General features: G+C 44.2%; 1 protein-coding gene across 4 annotated transcripts in view; it reads right to left on the bottom strand.

Annotated features, from left to right (window-relative positions):
* The window catches only part of CAMSAP2 (calmodulin regulated spectrin associated protein family member 2), a 205,368-nt gene that overhangs the window by 43,663 nt on the left and 135,028 nt on the right, over window positions 1–26,677 (bottom strand). For 2 of the 4 annotated variants that reach the window (XM_019479352.2, XM_019479353.2), the window contains exons 5-7: window positions 25,250–25,282; window positions 19,003–19,144; window positions 10,027–10,166 (exon numbers count right to left, since the gene is read on the bottom strand). In XM_019479352.2, coding sequence (XP_019334897.1) covers window positions 10,027–10,166; window positions 19,003–19,144; window positions 25,250–25,282 — 315 coding nt within the window. The remainder of the gene's footprint in view (window positions 1–10,026; window positions 10,167–19,002; window positions 19,145–25,249; window positions 25,283–26,677) is intronic. The other 2 variants (XM_019479354.2, XM_014602076.3) reach the window with 1 other exon arrangement.

The raw sequence follows: 26,677 nt of genomic DNA, 5'->3' as shown, positions 1-26,677 counted from the left end.
GCCCAATGGAGAAAATGTGATGCAAGTCTCTTAAAATTTTACACAGATATTTCTGACAATTGCTTACCATCTTTAATGCGTGTTGAGTATAGTAATTGTATTGAGGCAAAGTGTAGACAGCTGCACACATCAATACTTGCAAGTTCAATTTCACAATTGAACCACTCTGATTGAGAGCAATTAACACCTCTCAGAACTGTTTCAGGCTTTGTGGTGTTGTTATAACTGTAATGGTCCAGGGAATAAGTGAGAAGCAGAACACATTTGGCATCTTATCACACCAGCAATATAGTTCGGAAGTGTTGGATAAGCTTTCAGACTCAAATGTCTTTCCCGTCAGGCACTCATTTTTTGCAAATTTCTACACCTGCATCAACCATTCTTCTACCATCAGGAAGTGTCTTTAGGACATAGTGAGACTCCCTTACTGTTTCTCTTCCAATGAAAAGAGTCTTTAGGACATAATGAGACTCCTTATTGTTTCTCTTGCAAAGAAAAATATGAAAAACTGTCAAAGGACAAAAACAGCTTTGAAAAGGTAGAGGGAGGAGAAGAGCAAAAACAAAAGTAACTGCCACAATTACACTGTGATAAAAGGAAAAAAAGACACGCTTTTTTGTTCTCTTACTGTTAAAAGGAAAGGCTGATCAGGACTAAAGCAGGAATTTTTCGGGAGTGATAGATCCACATTGCATTGTGTGATTATATATAGGGTAGCTTGCCTTGCAGCCACTGAACCCCATGTTGCCACTGCAGTGGTCATGGTGGCACCCCTCACACGCTAGCTTAGATTTGGCACAGGGCCCCAGTGAATTTCCGATCCCTGTCTTAGAGCAGTGGTTTTCAACCCTTTTAGATTGAAGGCAACCCTCAAGAACTGCCAGACCTTAGCATTTACTCGTTTCTTGAATACAGAGAAATAGTAGAGCAGCTCTTTTGTTACAAAGAACTCCCAAAGATCACAACAGGTCAGAATGGTTTTGGCACTATGGGGCACGTGTAGATGAAACGAAATTTCCCGTTTACGTCAACAAACCTGCATTTGTGTTGGCACGACCTGGGATTTCCCGCCACTTTAAAGTCCATTTAGTGTGCTATTTGAAATCTCTGGGTGCGTTCAGATGAGTATGTGCATCTCTTGTGGCATCTCAAACCAGTTTGAGGCATGCTGAGAATGAAAAAATGTTCCCCACTCTACATATTTGCAGCGCGGGCTCAAAATGGGATACCTGGATTTCCAGGTATCAAATAAAATCATCGCGGAGGAAAGCAGTGCAGGGCACAGTTCCCCACCATGTGTAGAGGCAACCCGGGGCTCGGACCTCCAGAGACGCCCTGGCATCTGGCCAGAGCATCTCTGTGGTGCCCCTGCTGCCCTAGCATGCTATGTTTACATGCCAGGGCAAGCAGGAGCGGTGCATGGCTCTGATCCAAGCACTGTCTGTGGTAAGTAGGTACTGGGGCATGGGGTGATGGGGCTGTACATGTCTGGGGGTGCGGGGCTGGTCAGGGGGCATGGGTCCCCCACAAGGCCCACAGCCCCCACCCCTCCCCCCGCAACAGCAGTGTCTGTGGGGTGCTCAGGGCCCTCTGTGGCCAGACCCCCCAGTAGTGCGGTGCGGCACGGTGTGGCGCAACAGGGCTCCAATCGCTTCAGAGCTGGCACCATTTGTGCTGTCTGTCGCGGGACTGGCCCAGCTTGGCGCAGCTTCAAGCAGCATCAGGGTCACTTGGGCTGTCACCTGAGGGCTGGCACCACTCGCGGGAGACCACGTTGTGCCAGGCCGGGTCCTGCCTCCATGGGCGCTGCGCGCTGTCGGGCCGGGCCAGTTCAAACCCACTCAAACTCCCCCAAGTCCCCCTCCTCCAAATTGCTTTACACTTGTAAATATATCAATAAAACACTGCCCTCTCTCTATATAGTGGCATTTCATTTTAATAGCAGAAGAACACTATTTTGGGTATTATAATGAGAGAATTTGGATTTCTTATCAGAGAATTTGCATTCCATAAACAGGGAACACCAGGATCTCTGCTGGCAAGACAAGTGGTGAGACCCATGCAGAGGAGCCTGTCTAGGGCCAGCACTGGGGACCCAGCTGGAAGGCAAACAAGATGGCTGACCTTTTGGTCATTTGGGGCCAAGAGGACATGCTTTGACAGTTCAAAGCGGGCCACCGCAAGGAGCACATCTTCTGGGTGACAGTTGCCAAGATGCCAGAGCAGAGGTACCCTGTCTGAGTCTGGCAGGGGCACAGCCTTGGGGCCGCAGGTCCAAGGGGGCGGATGCTGTCATGGGTGGCAGCAGGTCACAGCTAGACAGCAACCCCCAATGTGAGACTTCTGTAGTGGGTAGAAGGTGCAGGGGCCACTCCAGGTTAGGGCTGCTTCAGCAGTCCAGCTGGCACAAGGGGTTGTGTCCCCAGATACCAAGTGGCTGGGCCTCAGAAGCTCCTGAGGGCAAGTAGCCCTCAGCCACTCACCAGTGCAAGTTTTTATATTGCTGGGGCCAGCAAGGGGCAGGTTTTTATACTGCTCAGGCCAGCACAGATGCGGATCGGGGAGGAACCGGGCAGGGTTATTTTGCCCCAAGTGGCACAACTTGCCCAACAGCAAAGTGCACGTCCGGGCATGTGCACCAAGGCAAAAATCCCCAGCTCACATTTGTGCCACTCCTATTTGAGCTGCTGCAAGCGCACGTGCCTGCATGTGTGGATGTGCCTTCTAGGTTTTACTTGTGAATCAGGTCTAGGTGTTTGCATACCTAGTAGTGTTAATATTGTGTGCCACCCCGCAGCATCCTTAAAATGATCATATAGCATCCTGATGGTGCATCACTATCCTGGAGACAGAGAATGTGCTGTGATGACATTTGTTTGTCCTTATAATGGGAAATAGTACAATTTTTCTTGCTAGCCATGTGCTTCTGATAAATCAGAATAAATCCATCTGGAACTGGTGCCTTTAGAAGCTATATCTCCTTTTACACTCTAATCAAACTAAACAAATAACTTTGGGTGTTGAAGACCTGAAAGAGACTATTGATACACACACTGTGGAACACTTTGGATATTCGGTAAATGAAGCCTCAGCAGTGGCAATGCGTAGGGGGTGCACATGCACCCCCTGAGAGCACTGGTGCATCACCTGGCAGGCTGCGCTCCCTACTTAGGCGATGGGCAGTGGGGGCAGGCGGTGCTCCCCGTGAGCACTGTCCAGGGTGTGGGGGCGCCAGGTGAAGCACTGCTGGCACTTCCGGGAATGCCACAGCCACTTCCTGGTTGGCGTGTTTGGCCATGGGGCCCCCCTGGTTGCTGACTAGTCGCTGGAGAGGCATGTGCCGCACCTCCCCCCTCCGGACTCAGGTGGCACCAGTTGCCCATAAGCCTTAGAATTATTGCCTTGGAAGGGGCATCAAGGGTCATCTAGTCTAACCCTCAGCACAAATACAAATTGCATTATCCCTATACTATTGCAGAAAAATTCTCATGCAGCTTTGTCCTGACTGTGAAGCAAAGAAGAGTCATGCTTCCTTTTCTTTATGCCAGCCAAATACTTGAAAACTACTACCATGTCCCTCCTCAATCTCCATTTCTCCAAACTGAATGCACCTAGTGCCTTCAAACTTTTGTTGCATACCTTTTTTTGAACCCCTTTAACATCTCTGTCACATGCCTCTGGATCTTCTTAACATCCTTCTAAAACTGTGCAGACCAGGACTTCATACAATATTTCAGCTATTCCAGTACCTCCACTTGCTTGGCTTTGCTTCTGTGCTTTTTTTGCTTTAGAGGACCAATAGGATTGCTACCCTTCCAGGTGAAGTCAAACTCTGAATTATTTCACATATATGCATGTACAACCTTGTCCTAGTGTAACTGAAGGATGTGATGTACTCACTGCGGTATCTAAGGCATGCTGTTTCTACTTGAGAAGCTTAGGAAAAGATTATGAAACTTGCTTCTGTTGATCTTTATTTTAGAGAGGAGACTTGCTTTGCTGTTCTCAGCCCATCAGCTAAAGAAACAGCAGTCTACAGGGACAAGAACTTGGTAACAGGTCTCTAGTGACTTGATTAGAAAACTCTGGATAGATTATAAATATGACATGTTGGAATAAAGTAGTGGAAATCTGTGAAAGTAATTAACTCACATTGATTAACTATGACACTTTCTTAGGCTCCAGGGGGATGTTGCAGCACAAGTCAGATGCCTAGGATAAGTGTTTCAGTGTCCAAAATGTAACACATACACAGAGAAACCCTGTTTAGTAAGGCTATTTGGGCCTTCAGGACCCAAAGTAAGCAATATCCTATAAACAGACCACATTTTCAAGTCAATGTTATAGGCAGGCTGCCTGTTAGACTTTGTGGAATATGGAACCTACTGGTTTAACTTTGAAGCCCAAGACTAATAAGGTGGCTTGTAGAGAAGGCTATACTCCATTAGAAGCAATGAAGAGCAGCATGACAAAGTAAAATACCTGTCCCACTGATTTGCAGTGCACGGCCTTCCTTGAAATGCACCTTGCCTTGGTTGTTTTGGCTTTTTATTATTTATGGCACCAACATAAGAGTCTGCCTGACTTCTGAAGAGGCTACATCACCACCTGTTGGGCAGTCTTGTTCCTCTGAATAACCAAACTATAGACACAGAGACCTAGATAGAAATGCAATAAAATTACTCCCATTTCCAAAGCAAGCTGAAAGCATGTTAAAAATCCTTTCCTTCTAGGTTGCCACTATCCTCTGGGAGCAAATTGGATCTGAAAGTAAAGCTCACCAAATATAAAAAGGTAGGACTGAAAGCAGAAAGGCAGGCAGTACGGTTGCAATATGTCTTCCAAAACACACACATTTACTAGAAAAATTGCCAGAAAATGTAAAATAACCTTTAATATCTGTTATATGCAGGGATCTGGGATTTGGAAAACGGAGGGTTTCCCTTTGCAGGCTGGCAGAATTCCAGCCTTCAAGGGGCTTCTTGGGGGCGGGAGGCAGGGGGCATGTGGCAGTCAGACAGTGTGGTGGAGAGCAGCTCCTTCCAGGTAAATCTAATGGGGGCAGGTGGGCACAGACAGTGTGTTGACGGGGCAGGAGGGCACAGGTGATGCATGGGGGGGCATGTGTCCCCCAGATTTCTGCACCCACAGTGGGGTGCGGAGTTGCAGCCAGGCCAGGCCAGGCCAGCTCCAAGCAGAAGTTACCTCTGCAGTGGGCGGGACCTGGCACAGGAAGAAGCACTGCATCTCCATGTTCACCAAGATGAGGCACTGCCTGCCCACTCGGCAGCAGCAAGGGGCACAACACCGTGCTGCCACTGCTGCTGTGCCTCACCTTGGTGGCGCGACGCTGCCTCCTGTGCTGGGTCCTGGCCACTGGGCTGCGGAGGCAGCTCCTGCTCAGAGCTGGTCTGGCCCAGCTGTAGTCCTGCGCCCCACTCTGGGTGGGGAATCTGGTGGGGGGCACATGCCCCCGTGGCCCCTCAGTGCATCACATGTGCTCACCCCCCACCCCCTGACACATTGCCCATGCCCACACACCCCCCTTCCACACACTGGGGGGGCTGGGGCCTAGGGGGAGGGAGCAGCAGGTCAGGAGCGAGGGGCACTGGCAGGGCAGGGAGGTTGTGGTTTGGGAGCAAGGAGGAACAGCGTGGGCAGGGCACCAGCATATCAGAGCTGCTCAGTGCCACAAAGTAGCAGCAGGGACAGCCACAGCTGGACCCTGTATCCTGTTGAGTGAAGGGGGCAAGGGGAGCTCTGATTTTCCATAATAAAAAACAAATGCCAAAATATGTAGGTATTTAGAATTTATTTTATTGTGATTGAGGCACTGTTAGGCTTTCAAACTGCTTTAAAATTGTAAATATATCAATAAAACATTGTGTTCAACTGAGGCATACAACTGTGTTCAACTGGTTTCTCATTTAAAGTGGGGGAAAAATATGGATTTGGGGGTTTTCTAAATCAGAGAATTTGGGATTTTTAAACATAGAAAACCAGGATCCCTGGTTATATGGAAGTATTTGAATCTGCCCTTAACATGTATAATTTGTTTTAAATCTCTTTGCTGTTTTTCTTACAGAAAGGATTGAAATGATAAGCTAGAAAATATATAGTTATAATCAGCATACATTGGTTTCCCTGCAGCACTGGAAAAGCTTCCAGCTCCTTGTAAACTACAGGCAGAAATACTTTAGCCCAGTCATCAGCAGTCTTGTGTTTATGGCAGCAATGATGCAAAACAGTTCCCTGCTGGCAAGATGTGGCACATTGCTCACAGTTGTGGGGGAAGGCATGTTATATTAAACACTTCCAGTCAAGGAATACAACTAAAGACGAGGACAAAAAAAATGGAGAGAGTCAGGCTCAGGCTAGGAGAAACTATTAACGTGTGTGCAAAAAAACCCAAACAAACCCCAGAAACCCTGTAAAAGTAAGTCCTAGTTTTAAACATATACAATATATCCTGTTCAGATGATTAAAAAAAACAAACTAAAATCTAGGTGACTCAATCAAAAATTAACAACTAAAAATCTATTTTTCTACAAACATTTGACTCTATCTCAGAGAATTTTATTAGTCTGGATCATCTGATATTTTTCCAATTATGTTTCTAGGATGTGGAAGAAAAGACAATTTTCAGTACTGTTTACCAATTGAATATGTTCTGTAATATTTACATTTTCTGCATATATTATGACCTTTTAAGTAAGACTAACTCAAGAGGGGAACATATTCTAATTAAAGGTACTCCTAACAGATATCCTGGGAAACTGAAGCACCCTTCCTAGCTGTGAATTTATTTTTAAAGAAGATGACCTAGTCACACATGCAGAACAGAGCTTAAAAGCATTAGTTAGTGTTTCCATGCCAAAGTTCAGGAGGAAAACTTGGCAGCCTGTCTGTTCATCATTTACATCTAAATAGGTAACCATGCCACAAGAGCTTGTGACAGCATAATCACAATGAGCTTTTTCATCTACAAATATCCTAAATCTATTTAAAGTCTGTAAATCCAACCTCGGAAAATTATTGAAAAAACAAGAAAAATTCGTAAGTCTAATATCAAAAACATAACCTTTGATCTGAGAAGTTAACTGGGGTATTTCTAAAGGAAACTTTTTAAGAGAGTCAAATATTTGTTCTCAAAACTACATGGTGGATGCTAGGTTGAATCATTATGTTGCATGCCCCTGAAGTTAAAAAAGTAGCATTACTCATTCTCATATATGTACATAACGAGTCACGGATTCCATATGTCCTTGTTTCAAAGCAGGGAGAAGATAACAAAATGTGTGGAAGGGGATGAACTCCAGATGAAATGAGTAATCAAATGATACAGAGTCTGTAACTCAATTGTCCACCTCCCTTGTTTGATTTACGTAATATAAGCGACTACAGTACAGCAAGAGCCGTTTTGTGATGTGGAAGTCCCAAAATGCCAAAAGCACATTGATGCTGCTAAAACAGATGGATTTCACCTGCAACTTAAGAGGTTTCAGTATGTGAGGTAACAAATAGTTCACAGGAACTGATGATACTGGAGATCATGGGTCTGATTCAGCAGCATTTACTTATATAGGCAGCCCCACTAAAAGCAGTGAGACTATTATTTGAAAAGAATTGGGCCCAAAGCTCATAGCAGGGAGCAGGCAGTGTTCAGGCGCTCAACTGTTTGAGAGATCATAAAAAGCAGCAATGAAGGTGACCTAGTTATTTAGAAAACTGATTATACTCCATCTGCCACGGATATGCTGACTCCATAAAAGGAACACATCCATCATTCCTTGCGGGCACTCAAGCAAGAATTAAAGAAGGTGGGGGAAAAGTATTTTAAATAGTAAAAAAACTTAAGGAAAACCAGAAAAAAAAGGGGTACATTTTAAAGAAATCAGGTAATTAGTCTCCATTTCTCTATAACTGACCTTTAATGAAGGTACCAGACCACCAAAATGAAGCAAATATTTTATTCTCTGTTAAAAATGAAAATACACTGTAAGAATGTAGAGCTACACTACAAGAAACCTCTATTAAGTCTCTGGATAATACCCACGTTTATTCAGAGAACATGTCAGAACGTATCTATTAAAATATTGTGCTAACCACACTGCAGTTGCGGTGAGGACAGAATTTCCATTTCAATTCCCTGTTTTAAGTATACAGTAACTTCCTGGAAAAAGACATTTTGCCCTGATATGCTTTTCCATTTTATAATTTGAAGAAAATCTGCTAAAACATTTGAGTCAGCCAAGCCTGACTGAGAAAACTGAGAGAATGTTTTTCAGCCATAGTAGTATTGGCAAGACTTTTCTTGGCACACAAACTAAAAACCAGTTTAATTTTAAAAGTTCAAACTTGGCATGTATACACTCCTGAAAGAATAGACCACTCTAGTAAGTTGAGAGGAAGCTTTTAAAAAATAAAGCTACAAAATACATGAAAACAGTATTCTGCATACACGTTACTTCTCTTTAATTTTGTCTGTATGGAAATTTGCCCTCTTTAACTAAACTGGTTTAGTTAGATCAGTTCAAATATCTCGAGGGAAGGCTCCCATTTTGGTTTAACGGTAATACGCTTAAATTAAGATTAAACTGGTTGAATTAAACTAAGCCTGGATTAAAACCAAATTAAGATTGGGTAACCTACCTTGTATTTACTGCAGAATAAAAGCACTCATACAGGCAGTTGACATAGAAGAGCTAATACAGTGTTAATTGCCTCAGAGTAAACTTTCTCATGTAGCTGTGCCCCTATGTAGCTTAAGGGTCTCAGGTACCAACAGTCAGAGCAATAGCAGTACAGTGGCAAAGGGTCTACTAGGGGACACAACTGTATTCATTCCCAAACCAGAAACAATATTGCAGTGTTTGCATGGCACTCTGCAGTACAATCAGCTCTGCTTCTCAGGTGAGCTACTAATTTTGATTGCAGCACTGCCCTACTGTGACAAAACTACTCCCAGAAGTTGGGAGCAAGTGCATAAAGCAGGCATAGCTTCTCTAAGCGTGAGGGTTTGCCGTGAGCATACCCTCTGGGGCTAGGTTAATTAACTCTGTAAGAAAGAGGGAGAAGGGTGGATGCACATCACACGAGGTGCAGAAATCTAACTGCTACCAGCACAGTTATACCAGTACAACCTCTAGCGAGGTTGCAATGAGCCACATAGCAACAAGACTGAAAAGCAGTAAAAAACACAAACTGTATAACGTAAATATAAGATGTCCCCAAATATAAGATGACCCTGCAATAACTAGATTCTATATATGGAAACTTGATAAATTTGCTATAATTTTCCAGGTATAGAATCTAAGTATTGGAGGGCTGTCTTAAATTTTTTCTACCCCCATCTCCCACTACTACAGCAGGGAAAACAATGGCTGGGGGCAGATCAAGTGGTCTCTTTGCCATCTGCCCTTCCCACTTCTCTCTGCAGCCTTCCTGCACATGCTGCCACCTGACCCCCCCCCACTAACACGAGCTCCCCACAGCTTCTTCCTTTTCTCTCCCCTCACCCCAGCTTCCCCCAGTCTCCACCTCTCCCACCCTTCCCCCCTTACTATCAGATACTGCTTGGGCTGCTCCATCTTGGAGCACAGCACGTGGAAGTTCAGCCCTTGCCTAGCCATGCAGCAGTGTCCGAGCTGTTGACTGTCCAGGCAGGCAATGCACCAGTATCAGCACTTCTGATTCGCTCAGTAGGGGAAGGAGTTTCCATGCGTTTTGTGCCTAGGAAAGACCCCAGCCCAAGCTGGAGCCGAGCTGTGCTTGACAGTAAGAGTGAAGGAAGGAAGTGGGTAGGGGGCCAAAAGCAGGGAGGGAAGGCCAAGAGGTTTCTGTGGGTCTGACTCTGGCCTACTCCAGCCTCTGCTTCATATGCGAATATAAGATGAGGGGCTTTTTTCCTCATGCTGATTGGGGGGGAGGAGGGGGAGCGGGGGGAAACACGACTTCATCTTGTAGATGAGTAAATACAGTAAGCATTAATAAAATAGACATGTGGAAATTACGCTGGTTTTTTACCTTTACTGAAGAAGCAGCATATAACATATCCTCGAGAGTGAAGTGGCAGCACTGGTTAAGGTATTCCTGACAAAATTCTTGAATTAGCTGTAGATTGTATAGGCTATCAGCCAATGATAGAGTCTCTTTTAAACAAATATCTAAAATGAAAGAAAGGGGACAAAAAATGAGGCATTTTTCAGATTGGACAATGACGGTCTTACAAATACTAGGCACTAAATATTTGTCGGCTAGATTCAATTTGTATTATTAGAAAAATGTGAGAACACTTTGTCAATTTCAGAAACCATAAATATGATGACATCTTATATTTTATAACACTGTGATTATACATCTTTGTTTTGAAGCACCTTCCAAGCCATACTATAGGTGATTTTTTTTCATACCGATTGTGAACCATGATTTTCAATGTCATTGTCTGTGAAAATAAAGGTGTCACAACCCAAGGTTGTGATTTTTTGTTTGTGTGTGCTTTGGCACTGCTAAATTATTTTCCCGCCAAATTTGTAGCTTTCTTTGCAGTGTGCATTTCTTTTTGCATCTGAGAAATGCTTGTTGCAAAGAGTTCCCGCCATTTGTATTAGAATTCGAGCCACATTATTGGCTAGTTCTAAATTATGCACAAGTGGTGGCTAGTGATTGGCTCACTAGCCGTATAAAAAGCTTGAGTGGTTTCCGCCAAAGTTGGAGGACTCCACGAACACCAGGAGGAGGGATCTTCACGCTGTGTGAAGATCTCTAAGCGCTGCGGAGCCTATCGGACCCAGCGCATTTCAAACAGGCAACAGAGGTCTGATCAGCCTCTGGCCTCTCCCCGTCGCCGATTGATTCCTAGACGTATCCCTTCCTGCGCGCAAAAAAGAGACGGACCCACGGAGCTTCAACAACTCCGTGGGAGAGAGCGAGCTTGTCGTAGTCCTCAAACGAGGATTTAATCGGAGCTGTGCCTGGAAAACTGTCCAGCCTACACTGCGACCATCTTCGGTGTAAGTAAACAATCTTGAATCAACCACTAAGCGTCCGTGACTAATTCTAGCTCGCCACCTGTTTTCTCCGACCGCGCGTGCCCGGGCTGCTGGCCACAGCCCGTGTGCACAAAAGGGCCCCGGATTGCTCCCGGCCTGCACAAAAGGTTATTCTAATTTCTTGTCCGTTTATTCATACAATCAAAAAGACCTAACTAGAAGGTATATATTACATTAACTACAGTATTTCTACTGCTACTAGGCTTTAAACATTCAGGTACTACCAGGAAAATAGAAGGAAAGTTATTCATCTGTCATTAGTGCTCTCCAAGTATACTGATTTCTTACCCTTGAATAGCTACAAAGGAATGTACCACAGCACTGACAAACTGCATTCACCTGTAAAAGCAGTATCAGTTGGAAGTGCTGCTGGCGCTACTGCCCTAATTCCCTTTCTACTATTCAAAATGCCATTTAAGGACATATATGTGGTAAAGGTGAATAAGTGAGTGCAGTGCTGCAGCTGCAATGTACCTTTGATACCATTCACAGCTGAGTATCTTTCCCTTCTTCAGTAATAGCTTCTTGGGAGACTGACTAGCAGTAACAAATCCCTACAGAGTATTGAGAAGTTCTTAAAAGTGAAATATTGAAGAATAAAGAATGAATAAAAGTTCTCCTGTTTAGACTATTTCTACATGAAGACAGTATAGTTAGGAGAAGATGTGAACAAACAGCCATGCATCATCTATTCAGATTTCAGGGTAGAATAATTTCTCCAGAACACCAGAAAACTTGCCTTAGAGCAGGGTGGGCAATTATTTCAACTGGAAGGTCGCTTAATGAGTTTTGGTGAGCTGTCAAGGGCTGCAAGGGTGGCCCCGCTCCTTGACAGGCGCCCAACCCCCTGGTCACCATCTTGGGACTCCTGACTCTTGCCACAAAAAATCCCTCCCCTTGCCCCCATAAGTACTCCTTTTGGGAAGGCAGTTTGTGATCTTGGAACCAGAAAAAAACAAGTTATATACTAAAAATCACACAACCACAATAATATAGCATTATTTAATTTAAAAAAATATTTCTGTCCTGATTTGTGTGCATTTGCATTGTGTATATAGAGGTGATTGCATAAAAGCTCAAAATGAAGTTTTACTCTCGTATATTGGGGGGGGAGGTAGGTGTAGATGGGGTAGGTGTAGGTGGAAGGTATGGGTGAGTGGGTATGGGGTTTGTGGGGGGCTGTGAGGAGTGTGGAGAGGATAGGTGGCTGGGGGGGTGTGGGTGCATGTGTGGTGGGGTGTATGCATGTAACAGTGAGTGGGGCTCCCCCCTACAGGCATGTGGTGGGTGTCTGGGGAGGTGTGGGGGAAGGTGTGGGTGTGGGGTTCATGGGGGAGGGTTTGAGGTTATGGTGGGGTGTGCATAGGAGCCCCTCGCACATGCCTCCCTGAGCTGGTCTACATATGCTCCCCTGAGCCGGGCAGCACCCACTGCTGCCCCGCCTCACAACAGCCTGGAGCCTGTGCACCCTGCAGTGCCTCTCCGCCACCACCAAGAGTGTGCAGCCCCAGCCCACCCCGCTCAACCATGGCATGTCCTGGTGCTCCCCAGGCATACAGTGGGCCTAGGGCAGCTCCACAGCTGGACTGCCTTTCTAGGCATCCCAGGTGGCAGTGGCTCCTTCCAGCTGCCACCATCATTGGCCCCAGCCTTGTAGTACTGGCGGGGACCCATGTGTGCAGCCCTGACCCGGTGAGCCCCATGCCTGCTCTAGACTCGCCTATCCAGGCTGAACAGCAGCAGCAGCATCTGGGTAGAAAGTGTTGCTCGGTGTGGGGGAAAAGTGGCCTCTTCCCTTCACCGCTGCCAGGCACTTCCTGCTGCAGCTGCCCAGAGCCTTCACTGGGCTGCCCTATGACTGCTCTGCACTGCCATGCTGCCTCACTGGGCAGCCCAGAGGCAGCAGTGACAGCAGCGGAGACACAGGGAAGCCTGGGGCAGCATAGGCTCTGGGCAGCTGCAGCAGGAAGGTTCAGCAGCAGCAGGAGGGGTGGGGGGCTGCTTTTCCCCCGCACTAAGCAACAATCTACCTAGAAAGGCAGTTCAACTGCGGAGCCACCCCAGCCCCGCTGCGTGCCCAGGAGGTGGGAGGACATGCCATGGCCAGGCAGTGCTTGAGCCAGCTAGGACAGAAGGATCCGCTGTGGGCCAGACAAAGCCCCTCCCCACCCGTGGGCCATATTTTGTCCACCTCTGCCTTACAGTTAGTTGGATGGGCTTGCTGATAGAGAGGTTTTTGCTTGGCCATGGGGTAAGAATTATCTACAATACTCACATTTAGCAGTCTTTCCCAAGATTTCCTAATATAACTACAAATGTTAAAAAACCTTGATGCCAATGAAAGGGAGCTCATTTAAAGGAGTCATGCTCTTTTAAACTGAAAACATACAAGTTCATTTCCTCTCTTAGAACATATGGTTGAGACACAAACTGGAAGGGACTGACTGGTTAAGAGGGGACTTTAGTAGAGGAGTATCACAGCATCACCCTAACCCAACAAAACAAGATGAAGAGATAATGTAACCTCACACAGCTTCTCAACTGAGGGCACAGCTCCTGCAAATGCAGCCTGAGCTGCCAAGGGATAAGGATCATGGTCAAGTGTTCTAATCCAGGAAGGTGAAGGCTTATACTGGAAGAGACTGCATCCTTTTAATAGCCCTATAAAACAAAGCAAACTTTTGTTTCTTGGACTGAAAAGTAAATTGCTTAAACCAGTCAGGTGGAATTTAAATAGCTGAAACACACAGAGGATTGGCTTTAAATGGCTGCAGTTTAATAGAAGAAAGTACAATTCAGATAGGCTGTGTCCACATGAGCAGGGGTGTGCGTTTGCAACAGCACAAATAGTAGTGGCACAAATTTGTAGTGCTCACCCCTGCTCATGCAGTTTGCAGCAGGACACAGTGTCCAGCTGCTTCATGTGCTGCAGGGGTGGGGGCTGGTTGGGGCACAAGATGTCTCAGTGCAGGATTAACTGGCAGGCAACTCCCACACTGAGGCAACTTGTGCCCCAGCCAGCCAGGGAGCAGCCCAAGGCTGCCCATGCCCCTGTGTTCAGGCACCCTATGCCCCAGCGAGCCGCTCCCTGGCTAGCTGGGACACAGGGTGCCTCAGTGCATGTCTCCATGTTTGTCCCTGCACAAGGCATTTTGGTGTGCTTTGTACACTTTGGGATGGGGGGGGTGGTTGCTTAGCAACCAGAGTCACACCTCCTGCAGGGACTCACCAGCTTGCAGACGGGCAGCAAGGGCCAGGGCTTAAAGAGGAGTCCCACAGGCCAGATGGAATTGCCCAGTGGACTGGATCTGGGCCATGGGCCATATTTTACCCACCCCTGATCTAGGTGCCTCAGTTGATTAAAAGATGACTGAGCTGTCAGTATGATGCATTTTCCTTTTTCACAGCTGCATCAAGAAAAATATTTCAAAGTAGAGCTATGAAAATATTAATGCCATTGTACAAGCACTGGTAATCCCCTCATCTGGAATGCTGTGTAGAGTTCTGATCACTGTTCGTGAATGGTGAATTTCAAATGGGAACACAGCTGCATAGGAGGGCTACTAAAATAATCTGGGGAATGAAGAATCCATATTACAAGAGACAAATAAAAGAGCTTGGTTTATTTAGTTTAGTGAAGTGAAGGCTGATATAAATGCTGGTTGTATCTACATGTGCCCCTACGATGCCATTCTTCATTTAGTACTTCCTTTAGAAGTCTGTTACTGCATTGTGCCAGTAGCCCACAGTTATTTTTATCCACTACGTCACTGTAGCAACGTGCTATAGCAAGGCAGCGCGTTGCTATGGCGACAGATGCGGTGTCACGATTTTTGCCTGCCGATGCTATGTTGCCATAGCCCGTTACTATGACGATGTAGCATCTCATGTAGAAATGTTAGGGAGAGTAAGCACCAGGGAGGAGAAGAGCTATTTAAGCTGAAGAACAATTTCAGCACAAAAACATATGTATAAGAACCTTGTCTGCCTATAACCTCACCATGAATACATTTAAGCTGGAAAAATCAGAAGAAAGTTTCTAGCCAGAGGAGGGAGGCTTCCTCCAACAGCAGTAGCGGGGACCAGAAACTTAACTGATTTTAAATTGTAGTTTGATAAGTTCATGAAAGGGGTTATATATAGGGACTACTGTAATAATTTAGGCTTCAAGGGATTTCAGGGGAAAGCTCAAAATCTAGCATTTACCCTGGAGCTCTGGAAAACTGTGATTAGAGTGGAAATGGCCTGAAACTGTGACAGACAGGGAGGGCAAAAGAAAAAAGTTAAAAACAAAAACAAAAAAAATCTTATCTGAAGTGCAGAGAAGAAAGATAAGAGAGTCCTGGAAACACTGTGGAAGCCCCATGTGTTCCTATGGGCAGCCAAGTACAGGCTGAGCCCCTGCCAGGGCTTAGCCAACCAGGCTGTTCAATTCCCCACTTTGGCAGGGAGTTTAAAAGCCCTGCACAGAGTGGGGCAAGTAAGTACCCCCTGCCCTAAGGGCTGCAGGCATAGGCATGCCAAGTGTCTGTCCCCACAGCTGGGTGTGGGATGTAGGGTGCCCCCACCACAGTAGCTTTCCCCCACCTGGTACGGGTCTCCCAAGCCCCACATTGTTTTGCTGCTGCACAGGAGCAGAGGGGAATTTCCCACTCCCCTTCTCTCCATGGGAGGGCAGAATGCGGCTTGGGAAACCTATGCTGGGCATGGGGGAGGCCCCTGTGGTGGGGGCCAGTGACTGTCTGTGGGGGCAGGCACCCGGCACAGGTCTCCAGAGCCCCACTTTGCCCCCTACACGAAGAAGGAGAGGGGGAAAAATCCTCTCCTCTCCCACACAGCAGCAGAACAAAGTAGGACTCAGGAGACCCTGTATCAGGCTGGGGGAAGCCCTTGTTCCACACCCAGCTGTGGAGGCAGGCACCTGGCAGGAGTGGACCCTCTATCCCCCACCTCCCAGCTTCATCTTACTCACCCCATATCCAGCCAGCTAGGCAAAGCCTTGGGTGGGATGCTATAGTTGGGGCTGGTTCTGCTTTGAGCAGGGGTTAGACTAGATCAACTCCTGAGGTCCCTTCCAACCCTAAATTTCTATGATTCTATTATTTCAGTATTTTGCATGGTGCAAGCTGAAAGAATGAGCAAGAGCAGTGTGAAGATGCCCTATGTAGCAAAAAAAATTTCTCCCATGGACCAAGTGAAGCAGTTTCCTGCAGGTACTCTTCATACAGATGGTAGCCCCATGGCAGGTTCCCTCAGCCAGAGGTGTGGGAGAACCCACCCTGAAAAACATCTGAAATTAGTTTCAGAGAGCCCACAGGGAGCTTGCTTTCCTCACTGCTGGAGCCTGAATTACAGTGGTCCCTAGTTATACAAGATGGTCATCTGTGGTAACAAGAGACCAGATTCATTAACCATGGGCGACTGGTGCCTCCTGAGTCTGGGGGGGAGCACCAAATTGCCAACTGGGGGGTTCCCCCCATGGCCGATTGCTGACCTGTGGGGAGGAGTCTCTCAAAGGCTGATCGCCAAGCCAGCAGCAAAACCAGAAATGCACTTCTGCCAGCACTTCCAGTTTCATGGCTGGCACTTCCAGCGGGTGCACAGATAATCTCAAGATTGGCAATGCATTGCCAATGTCGATACCCCAGGAGGTACACTTCCAATCCTGTATGCCAGGCTCCTCAAAGCAAACCTAGACTTTCTTTTAAATTAAAATGTAATTAAGAAAATAAGTATTCAATAACACAAATGAACTAACCTAAACATTAGATTATGTTTCTGCTCTTTCCCCATTTGTTACAACCTTTCAATTTAGTGTTCCTTTTAGCTAGTTGACACTCTCATTTCCAAAATGGCCCATTGCATCTCATGTGGACAATCAAGATCAAAATATAATGTGTCCCAAGAATGATACCAACAGATTATATAAGACCAGGGGAGGAATTAATATTTTTAGTCTTTTTATTTTTATTTTTTAGTAGTGCTCACAGTAGTAACTGAGCCCCTCTGACTCTGTTATGTGAAAGACCTTTATGCATGTACACATAACAAAGTTTTTGGTGAATGTGATGTCACACATACGTTGGAGATTCAAATGACAAAACTGAAGTCTAAGTTAGTATTTTAACAGAATGAGCCCTTTTCTTGCTTTACTACATTGAAAAAAAAAAATCAAAGGAAAATGCAGGGAAAGCATGCATAGAATCCTGACACCAAACCATACAAGAAAAATCTATCAATCAGATATTCTAAATTTTGGTCTGTTTTCAAATATTACAAGGGCAGCAGGCATTATCCTGGGAGGCAAAGGTTCAAGTATAATTGGGTATAACGGAACTCTGTGTTCAACTTTTCTGTAAACTGGGAACAGAATGCAGCAGTATCAGATTACTCAATCTGACATTTGTTTCCCAAAACACTTTTTTATCCATTTCCTGAGCCCAAGACAACTGACTTTATGCAAGCGAATTTTCTTAAGATTGAATGTCTGTGATACTGATGACTTTCTAGAAAATAGTTCTACATAGAGATTTCATGACTTCAGATCAGAAAAATATCCAGCACATCTACTGGCTGGGAAGTGATCCTCCTAGCAGCACAGAAGCAGAAAGGGATCTTGAGAGTCATAGTGGACTCCAAGACGAACATGAGTCATCAGTGTGACAAAGTCATCAGCAAAGCTAACTGCACTTTATCATGCATCAGCAGATGCATGACAAATAGATCCAAGGAGGCGATACTTCCCCTCTATGTGGCATTGGTCAGACCACAGTTGGAGTACCGCATCCAGTTTTGGGCGCCATACTTCAAGAAGGATGTTGATAGACTCGAGAGGGTCCAGAGGAGGGCCACTCATATGGTTAGGGGCTTACAGGACAAGAGGAAACACTGAGGGACCTGGACCTCTTCAGCCTTCGTAAGAGAAAGCTGAGAGGTGATCCTGGGGCCACCTACAAATTCATTAGGGGGATGCAGCAAGGGATCAGAGATGCTCTGTTCACCACGGCACTTCTTGGGGTAACAAGGAACAATGGTCACAAACTGAGAGAGAGCAGATTTAGGCTAGATATCAGGAAGACCTTCTTCATGGTAAGGGTGGCCAAAATTTGGAATGGACTTCCAAGGGAGGTGGTGCTCTCTCCTACCTTGCAGGTCTTTAAGACAAGGCTGGACAGGAGTCAGACTTGATGATTTGGTGAGGTCCCTTCTGGCCCTAGCATCTATGAATCTATGAAAGTGTCAAATCAATGTGCTAATTCCTGGGTCTTTCTGATTCCTGGTGCAGGACTACTCCCAAAGGCCAAGTAGTTCATGGAGAAGCCCTGACAAAGGATGAGCAGATGTCAAGCCACCTCAGTACTGTATGAAGCATACAGCTTAAATCTAGATTCTGCCAACATGAACATATAATCTGAATCAGGCAATGAGTAGCAGAAAGCAGCTCATCACCGTGGATAAGCAAATGTAGGAACCACGTGGTGTTGTATAGTATAGATGTACTATACAGCGAATACAAAATGTAGTCTGAATAATGCAACTAACTATCAAGTTGGTTAATAAAGTAATACAGAAGTAAGAATTGAAAAAGTGAGGGCCATTGGGATTTTAGCCCTTTAAATCTACATTTGTGATTTGTTTTGTCTCATAAGAATAGATTTATTTCCTTTCAACTGTCCTCCTTTTCTAGACTGTTCCAATGTTCATGACATTGAGGCATGGGCTCCCAATACTGGGTAATCCACAGAGGCAGCTCTTTAATCATCTTCATAAATTTCCATTTTCAGGTGATGTGCTAGTAATAATAAAAGTATTACATTTAAAATATAGAAATTTGACACTTAAGAAATTGTTTCTTAACAGCACCATTTACACTTTTTACTGAATAGAAAAACTAATTTCAACTTGTACCGACATTAATTTAACAGCAGAGACATCTATCATACATACTCACCCTCCAGTTTGACAATATCAGGGCAGTAGAAATGGATCAGGGCTGCTAAAGCACAACCATCTGTACCATCCTTCAGCAGATTTTCTACCAATGGAATGCAGGGCAGCTGCTTAAGCAGTGTTTGCTCCTTCCTGTAACGAGCCTACCACATAGAAAGAAGTGATTAAAATAGAAACAGGCTCAGAAACTTATGTGAAAACGGATTTGTACTGAGTTCTATGTTCTTTTAATGAAAACACTGTACAGCAGTCACCCACCACTGTCAGTGGTTACTTTCTGTAGATTAATATTGATGACAAACAAACAGGTAAAATGTAAATAGATTAAAAGAAAATAAGCCTAAAAAGCTAATATTAAAAACTTATTTCAAAACTAACCTCTTAAAAAGTCTTGCAAGTTATGAATAAGCTAGTTCACTCTGGATGCATCTACATGGCTCCCCATGAGGCAGTTGTTAGTGGGCCATCATTTGGTATTTGCTTTAGGAAGTACTAAATGACAGTGCAGTAACAGCAGTTACTGCGCTGTCCCAGTGACGCATGGTTATTTTGAGCAGATATGTCACTGTAGTCACACATTACAGTGAGGTACCTCATCGCTATGGTGATGTAGTGTTGGCATCACGGTTTGTGCCTGCCGATGCTATGTTGCCATAGCAACAATCTATGTTGCTGTAGCACGTCACTACAGTGACAGTGTCATGTGTAGATGTGTCCACTGAAACCAAACAATCCATGTAACACCTTTAAGGAGAATAACCTATCAATAGTTTTATTCAGTTTAGTAAGTATTGAAATAATTAGTTACATGTGGAACATATTGGACTACATCATTAGCTGGTGTAACTCAACCTAGCAATTTGCAAGTCAATTGACTTTACTGAGTTATACCACATAAAGATATGGCCTAATATGTGCTTCACTTATAACAGACTTCCTGGCAAGTTTACAGACAAAAAAAAAATCTGCATTTAATCATTTTCATTATTTCTCTGTCCATACAACAGTACATTTATGAAATAATCATGGTCAATATTACAAAAATAAAGACTGCTACAAAAGAAATGTCTTGAAAACAATTCAACATGTCTGGAGATCATTAATGCTGAGTTTCAAGATGGTATCAATCTGCATTCAATACATTTGAATGTTTTTTCTTTGGCTCTAAATTGCTATTAATTGTTCTTCATGTCTTTTCTCACCATGCTCTGGGGAGACAGATGAAGGAAGGAGTAAAAATACATTTTCTCATGTGTTCTAATTTCTTGATATCACTTACTGACTTGTAAATGTACAAATGGTGCAGGACATGTATATTCTCTCTTCACCTCTCAAAACTAATTATGAGGCTTGACCTAATTCTGTGTTTGCGCAAGCAGACACACTCATGTGTATGCATTACACACATATACATGTGGTATGCATATGGGTGCATACTGATATTTATATACATTTATTTTTATATATATACACACCTAGGTGGAGTTGGAAGGCTACTTATTGGAGCTCTAAGAATTTCCTCATGCCACACTTTAATACTGAAGGCTGTATTTTGTGATCATAAGACTTTGGTGAAAATGTGATGGACTTCCTTTTGGAACATCAGTGTCCCTCTCTAAGTGGCCGTAATGTAACTTGAGGGTCCACAGGCAGGTGGCACATGATAGAGGGCTTGGAAGGCAAGCTGTATGATGAAAGGTTGAAAGAAACAGTCGTGTTCAGTTTGCTGAAAGAGTGATTAAGGGACATGAAAGCAATCTTCAAAAACATGAAGGTATTTCTCTGTTGCTGCAGAGAGCAGGACACAAATCAATGGCTTGAAATATCCAATCTAAACCTGTTTTACTGCAATCAAGAAAAACTTCCTCACTGTTAGAACAGTGAGGCAGTGAAACAGGCTAGTAGGCCTGCGTGAAGCAGCAAGTATTCAATTTGGATTCGGATTCGGCCAATTCAGAGGGACAGTAATTCGATTTGGTGATTTGAATCACTGTCGTGATTCAGATTTGGCGATTCGGCACCAATTCGGAGATTCGGAGCTGGGCTCAGCCTCTGCTTCTTGTGTCCGTGGCTCGCTGCTGCTGCTTGGCTCCCCAGTGCTGCACCACCTCTGGAGGAGCCGCCGGGCTCTGATCGTCCCATGATCTGGCCCAGCCAGGGCCTCATTCGGAGCCTGGCGGCTCCTCCAGCAACATGGGCAGGCAGCTTCTGCTACTGCGCACACCACAGGGGAGCTGGGGGAGGGTGGCGACATTCCCCCTTCCCATCTCTCCTGCACTATGCCCTGGAGGAGCTGCTGGGCTCTAATTGCCTCACAACCCGCACCAGTCGGGTCCCCATTCATGGTGAATCAGGCCCTGGCCAAGCTGGGTCGAGGGGCAATGAGAGCCCAGCAGCTCTTCCAGAGGTGGCACAGCACTGGGGAGTGAAGGGGGAGAGGCTCGTAGGCCCCCAAGCTTTGCACAGGGCAGGGGTGGGCAGCAGATGGCCTCAGCCTCTGCTCCCTGCGTCCACGCATCGCTACCACCGCTGCTTTGAAAGTGGGGGGGTGGCATGTTTGTCCTGCTGCTGTGTAGGCCAGGCAGTGAGGCACTGCACCATGCCACATTCAAAGCAGCAGTGACAGCAAGGCGCAGATGCAGGGAGCAGAGGCTGAGCCCACCTGCGGCCTGCCCTGTGCAAAGACTGGCCCACATGCCCCAACCCCTCTTTGCTCCCTGGTGCTGCACTGCCTCTGGAGGAATCACTGGGCTCCAAATGCCCCATGACCCAGCCTGGCCAGGGCCCGATGCACCGTGAACGGGGTCCTGGCTGGGCCAGGTTGTAGGGCAATCCCCACAACGCAGGAGGGAGAGGGGCAGGAGTGAATGATTTGCCTTGCCCTTATGCCACTCTTGATCTGCCTCCCCCCTCCTTCCTCCAACCCAATTAAAAGAAACTTACCTGCCTATGACTGGGCCTGCTGTGATAAAAAGGTAACGAGCTGTGATTAACACCTACAAACAGCACACTGATGAAAGAAGGAAATCAATACCAGCACCAGGAGCTCCTTGAACTCTACTGTCATTACAACAAAGTCTCCAGTTTGAGACAATCAAAGCCAGAGACAAGTTCCTGAGACTGAATACCACCTGATCGACCGCTCCCAGAGTGCCTATTCATACCCACGGTCACCCCATGCCCCCTCCCTTCTCAGTTTCTGTTTGCTGCAAGCCTTCCAAATCTCCCCAAATCAATTTGAAGGCTTCCGATTCAATTCAGAGCTTTTAGTGGGTCTCCCGATTCGATCTGGATTCGGAGATTCAGCTTCCAAATCTCCTCGGAATCAAATCGGCTACCGAAGCTTTGCACAGGCCTACTGCCTAATGAAGTTGTAGAATCACCATCATTGGAGGTTTTTAATAAGAGGCTGCATGAGTATTAGTCATATATGATCTAGGAGTAGCTATCTATGCCTGGAGAGCAACTGTTGGAAGTATGGGAACACCCACTTCTCCCCTAAAAATCACTGGGAGATGAGAAAAACTCTGAGCTGCAGAAGAGGTAGATATTGGGGAGGACCATGCTCAGCTGGGCAGATCCTGCTGCAGGCAAGGGGACCAGAGTAGCACCAGGAAAAGCCTAACGACTGGAAACTGCATACACTGGATGGGGCCTGCGCCAGCAGGCAGAGATTGCTGCAGTGGAAGAGGGTGGGGCTCGGTCCCATGTGCAGTGCCGCAGATGCAACTGCAGGCTGGATCCAAGCAATTGGTGGGCCGGATCCAGCCTGTGGGCCATATTTTGCATACCCCTGAGTTAGAGAGTGTGATATATAAAGTTATGTTTACTGTCTTCAGGTTGAACACTAGAATGGAGAGTGGCTGGTTTCTTCCCATGCTTCTAGGATTTCCTGGTTGCCACATGCCTGTCAGGAAGGATTTTTTTCCATTCTTGTTGCTACAGGTTTCAGGCTGTTTCTTACCCCCCCTTCCCTCCTCAGAAAAACATTTGGTGTTGGCTGTAGCCAAATTGGGAGTTTTTGGACCAGGGTGTGCCAATGCTCCTGCTGGGAGCAAGTCTGGAGGTTCCTGGCTAGCCTAATCACCACATTTTGGATCACAAAGGAATTTTACTTCATGATCACACTGGTACATACTGTGGGGATTTTTCCTTCTTCAAACAGAGAAAACAGCCCTCTTCCTTGGATCTTTTGAATGTGTTTTAAGAAAACTTGCAATGAAAGTACACCGATTCTGGCAGGTTAGGGTTATTTAGCTGTTTTTGGGCAATGTGCCTAGTAGTTGGGTTGACTGTGTAGATTTAACAATAGGTTAGATAAGGACTTTTGTAGAATAGTTTGAATACGGAGGAGTCTGCCTTGAGCAGAGGGTTGGACAGGGTCACCTCCAGTGGCCCCTTCCATCCCTATCTTTTCTATGATTCTATGCTATGTTGAAATTTTGAAGAACTTCTATAAAGGCTTTTGCAAAATGTGGCAATTAACATGACCATAACGATAAAGTACACGTTAACAGGCATATAGTATGTTTAATCACAAAACTGTTACAGCACTGTGTTTAATAACAGCACTGAATGTGTACAACATTTCTAGGGACTTGTATTCATTACTGTAATTAAAAGTTGTCACATTCAAGTTACTCTACTTGACCTGACCTAGTGAATGACAGTAACCTGCTAGCTGCACAGAATTATGACATTAACAGACTGATTGTATTAGCAGTTGATTATTTGTAGCAATTCCCCTGCTGCATTAAAAGCTTTAATCTGCAGCCCTTCAGCTTCAACCTGTGCTCCTGACAGAACAGCTAACATGAATTTAAATCGCTTCTTAACTTGAGCTTCAATTTTTTGAGTACTTACAACAATAAAGTTAAAAGGTAAAACTCAAGTCATAGTTCAAGATAACAATGTAGTAATGACAAACCCTCATATACTGTGGGAAGATCATCAGTAAATAAATACTTTATTGTTCTTTTACTACTACTCTTGTTTAAAGTACAATATGTAACATGAAAGGAAATGTATTTTATTTTTGTAGTCTGGTGGTGACCACACAGGACTGTCTTTTTCTTTCCTTTGTTAGTCATATGGCCCTCTCAATTTTCAAACAAAACCGAAAAGATACTATTCTATCCAGACTGCACATTCTCTGTTTCAATAGATGTAGATCACAATAAAGGAAGTGAAGAGTACAGTGAAATTGTATGCAGCTGAAAGATTCTTCTGGATTTGAGTTGGATCCACTAGAAACAGAATTTGTGAAGCAGCTGCCCAGCTCATTTTTTTATTCTCATAAACACACAAACAATCTTCTAACTAACATGAAAAGCCATCTGAGGGACCAGTAGTGTGCTACAGGGTAATCTTTGGACTGAAGGTAGATTATAAGTACCTCTTTGAACTTACTTCAGAAGTAACCTCTTCAGAACAAAATTAGGTGTCTGATATTGCATTTACTTGAATACTTCAAGATTTAGTTCACATATAAAGAACATATTCATGCAAGCAGGAAGGGCTTATTCCCCCCTACTGTTAAAATATGACAGTCAAGCAGACACAATCTAACTGCACACATTTTAGGTGCAAGCTACCATCATATAATAAAGGAAAATGACAATCATCTTCAGAAGAGGCAGAAGAGAAACTGACTGAGGTATTAAGTGCAGACTCTTTTAAACTAAACTACAGAATGTTTTTGAGATAATGTATATGTAAGATCATCTTTTGCCACCCTAAATACATATATTTAATAGAAAACTGAGCTAAACTAGAGCAAATGGAGTATGTGGCAACTGCATGTTGTTAATGAAGGTCTGAAAAGTTCTAGTGCAACTTCCTAACAATAATAAAAAAAAGTGTGTTTTCCCTTCCAGGGATGGCTACAGCACGTACTAAATGGAAGTTTACCCATGAACAGGGAAGACTAAGCCACTAGAGTAAAAATGCTTTATATGCTGAGCTAAAGTTTAAGGCGGCAGCCTACTACACCCTAAGGAATAAAACATATCCACATCAGGTGCACAGTTTCCCAAATAATTTCTGAGCTCTAACAACATACCTTACATTGTTCCCCCAAATTACCTTGTAAAACTGGATTCTAAACTATATGTTCTCTTTGAACAGCAATCCGCTGTAATGAAATCTAATCGGGATAAATGGAATGAATGATTATATCAGCATGACATGGACAAAGCCATTCTCAAATTAAGCTATTTGATCAAAATGAAGCAGTTGGGCAAACTTACAGGAACCAGTTTCCAAAACCATTTGGTAGGAGACTTCAGAGGAAGCAGTAGGGAAAGAAAAAGAAAAAGCAAAAGCAAAGGAAAAAAAAAAATCAGATTTTACAAGTTATTCTTATAAAGCAATTTTTAAAACTTCTAAGTTTTGTACAACTGAATTGAAATCTCATAGTAACATGCTTGGAATTGTTACCATCATACAGTATGACAATATAATTCTTAAAACAGTACCATTAATACTGGAAATTCTAGTTATTTTTAGAGCAGCAGAATAATCTTCCCATAACAAACAAACAACTTTTCAAATCTGCAGGTTCCCCAGCTCCCCATGTCCTCACCTATGTAATTACACCTTATATATGCAATCCATTATGCCAACTGGAGGAATTCGTTTGAGACCTGAGGTAATGATATTGAAAGTTTCAAAATAAAAATCACTCAGAACACAGAATGTGCGAGCAAAGAAGCTAAGGCAACGTATAACAACAGGTCTAAACATGCTTGTATAGTGACATTACTAATTCCAGTGAGGTTTATAATAGTTATTTTAAATGAAAAACAGGTCACCTTTCATAAATATTTAACAATATATTGTAAATATAGTCATAAGAGTCCTCTGGCCAATAGGTGATGCAAACAGTTGTGTTTTTGCAATGACAAACCACATTAACATCAGATGCATGATATGTAAGGACTTGAAATGAAGAACCTACTAGATACAGTCCTCTTTCAACTGGTTGGAAGGAAAGAAAAGTAAACCAAACCAAACCAAACCAAACCTGATACCCATAACTAAATCTTAAAAAAAAGGCTACACGATAAACATTTAAAAAATAAAATAGGCAGGCAAGCTACTTTGTTAACATCAACAGATTAGTTCCTAATTATGTTTATACATTTCTGAACAAAAATAAATGCAACTATTATTATGGGACTATTACAAACACACCATTAAGTTGAATTAAGAACCTTACTGATTGACTTTACAAGCTAAAATCTTTAAGGAATGGTTATTTATAGATACAAAGGAAGCAAAAATAAAATTATTTTGGACTAAAAAGAGATATATTACATCTGAAGTAACTAAGTAGATAAGACTGCAGATCTTACTGAATAATAATTACTATTACAGATATTACTGAATCTTTGGTAGAAATTCTGGGTGAAGGAAAATTCTATAGTAAAATATCAATCTTTACTACTTGCTTTATTTTCATTCATTCATTTAGCTAAAGTGATATCTAACAAGAAGATAGTTATCCAAAAGTGAAGGATGAACTTCCAAAGCTGAGAGAATCCATTGAAGATTAGGTTCAACCTGAAAGGGCCTGAAAGACTTATAAACAGGATTTATAAGATACTGGTAAATCTTTTTTTTTTTTTGTGAAAATTTTCTAAGAAAAAGATGAGGAAAGACTGAAGTCCCTCATA

The sequence above is a fragment of the Alligator mississippiensis genome, chromosome 5 (genome assembly GCF_030867095.1).
Source record: "Alligator mississippiensis isolate rAllMis1 chromosome 5, rAllMis1, whole genome shotgun sequence".
Classification (NCBI taxonomy): Eukaryota; Metazoa; Chordata; order Crocodylia; family Alligatoridae; genus Alligator; species Alligator mississippiensis.
This window is presented reverse-complemented; position numbering and strand designations above follow the sequence as displayed.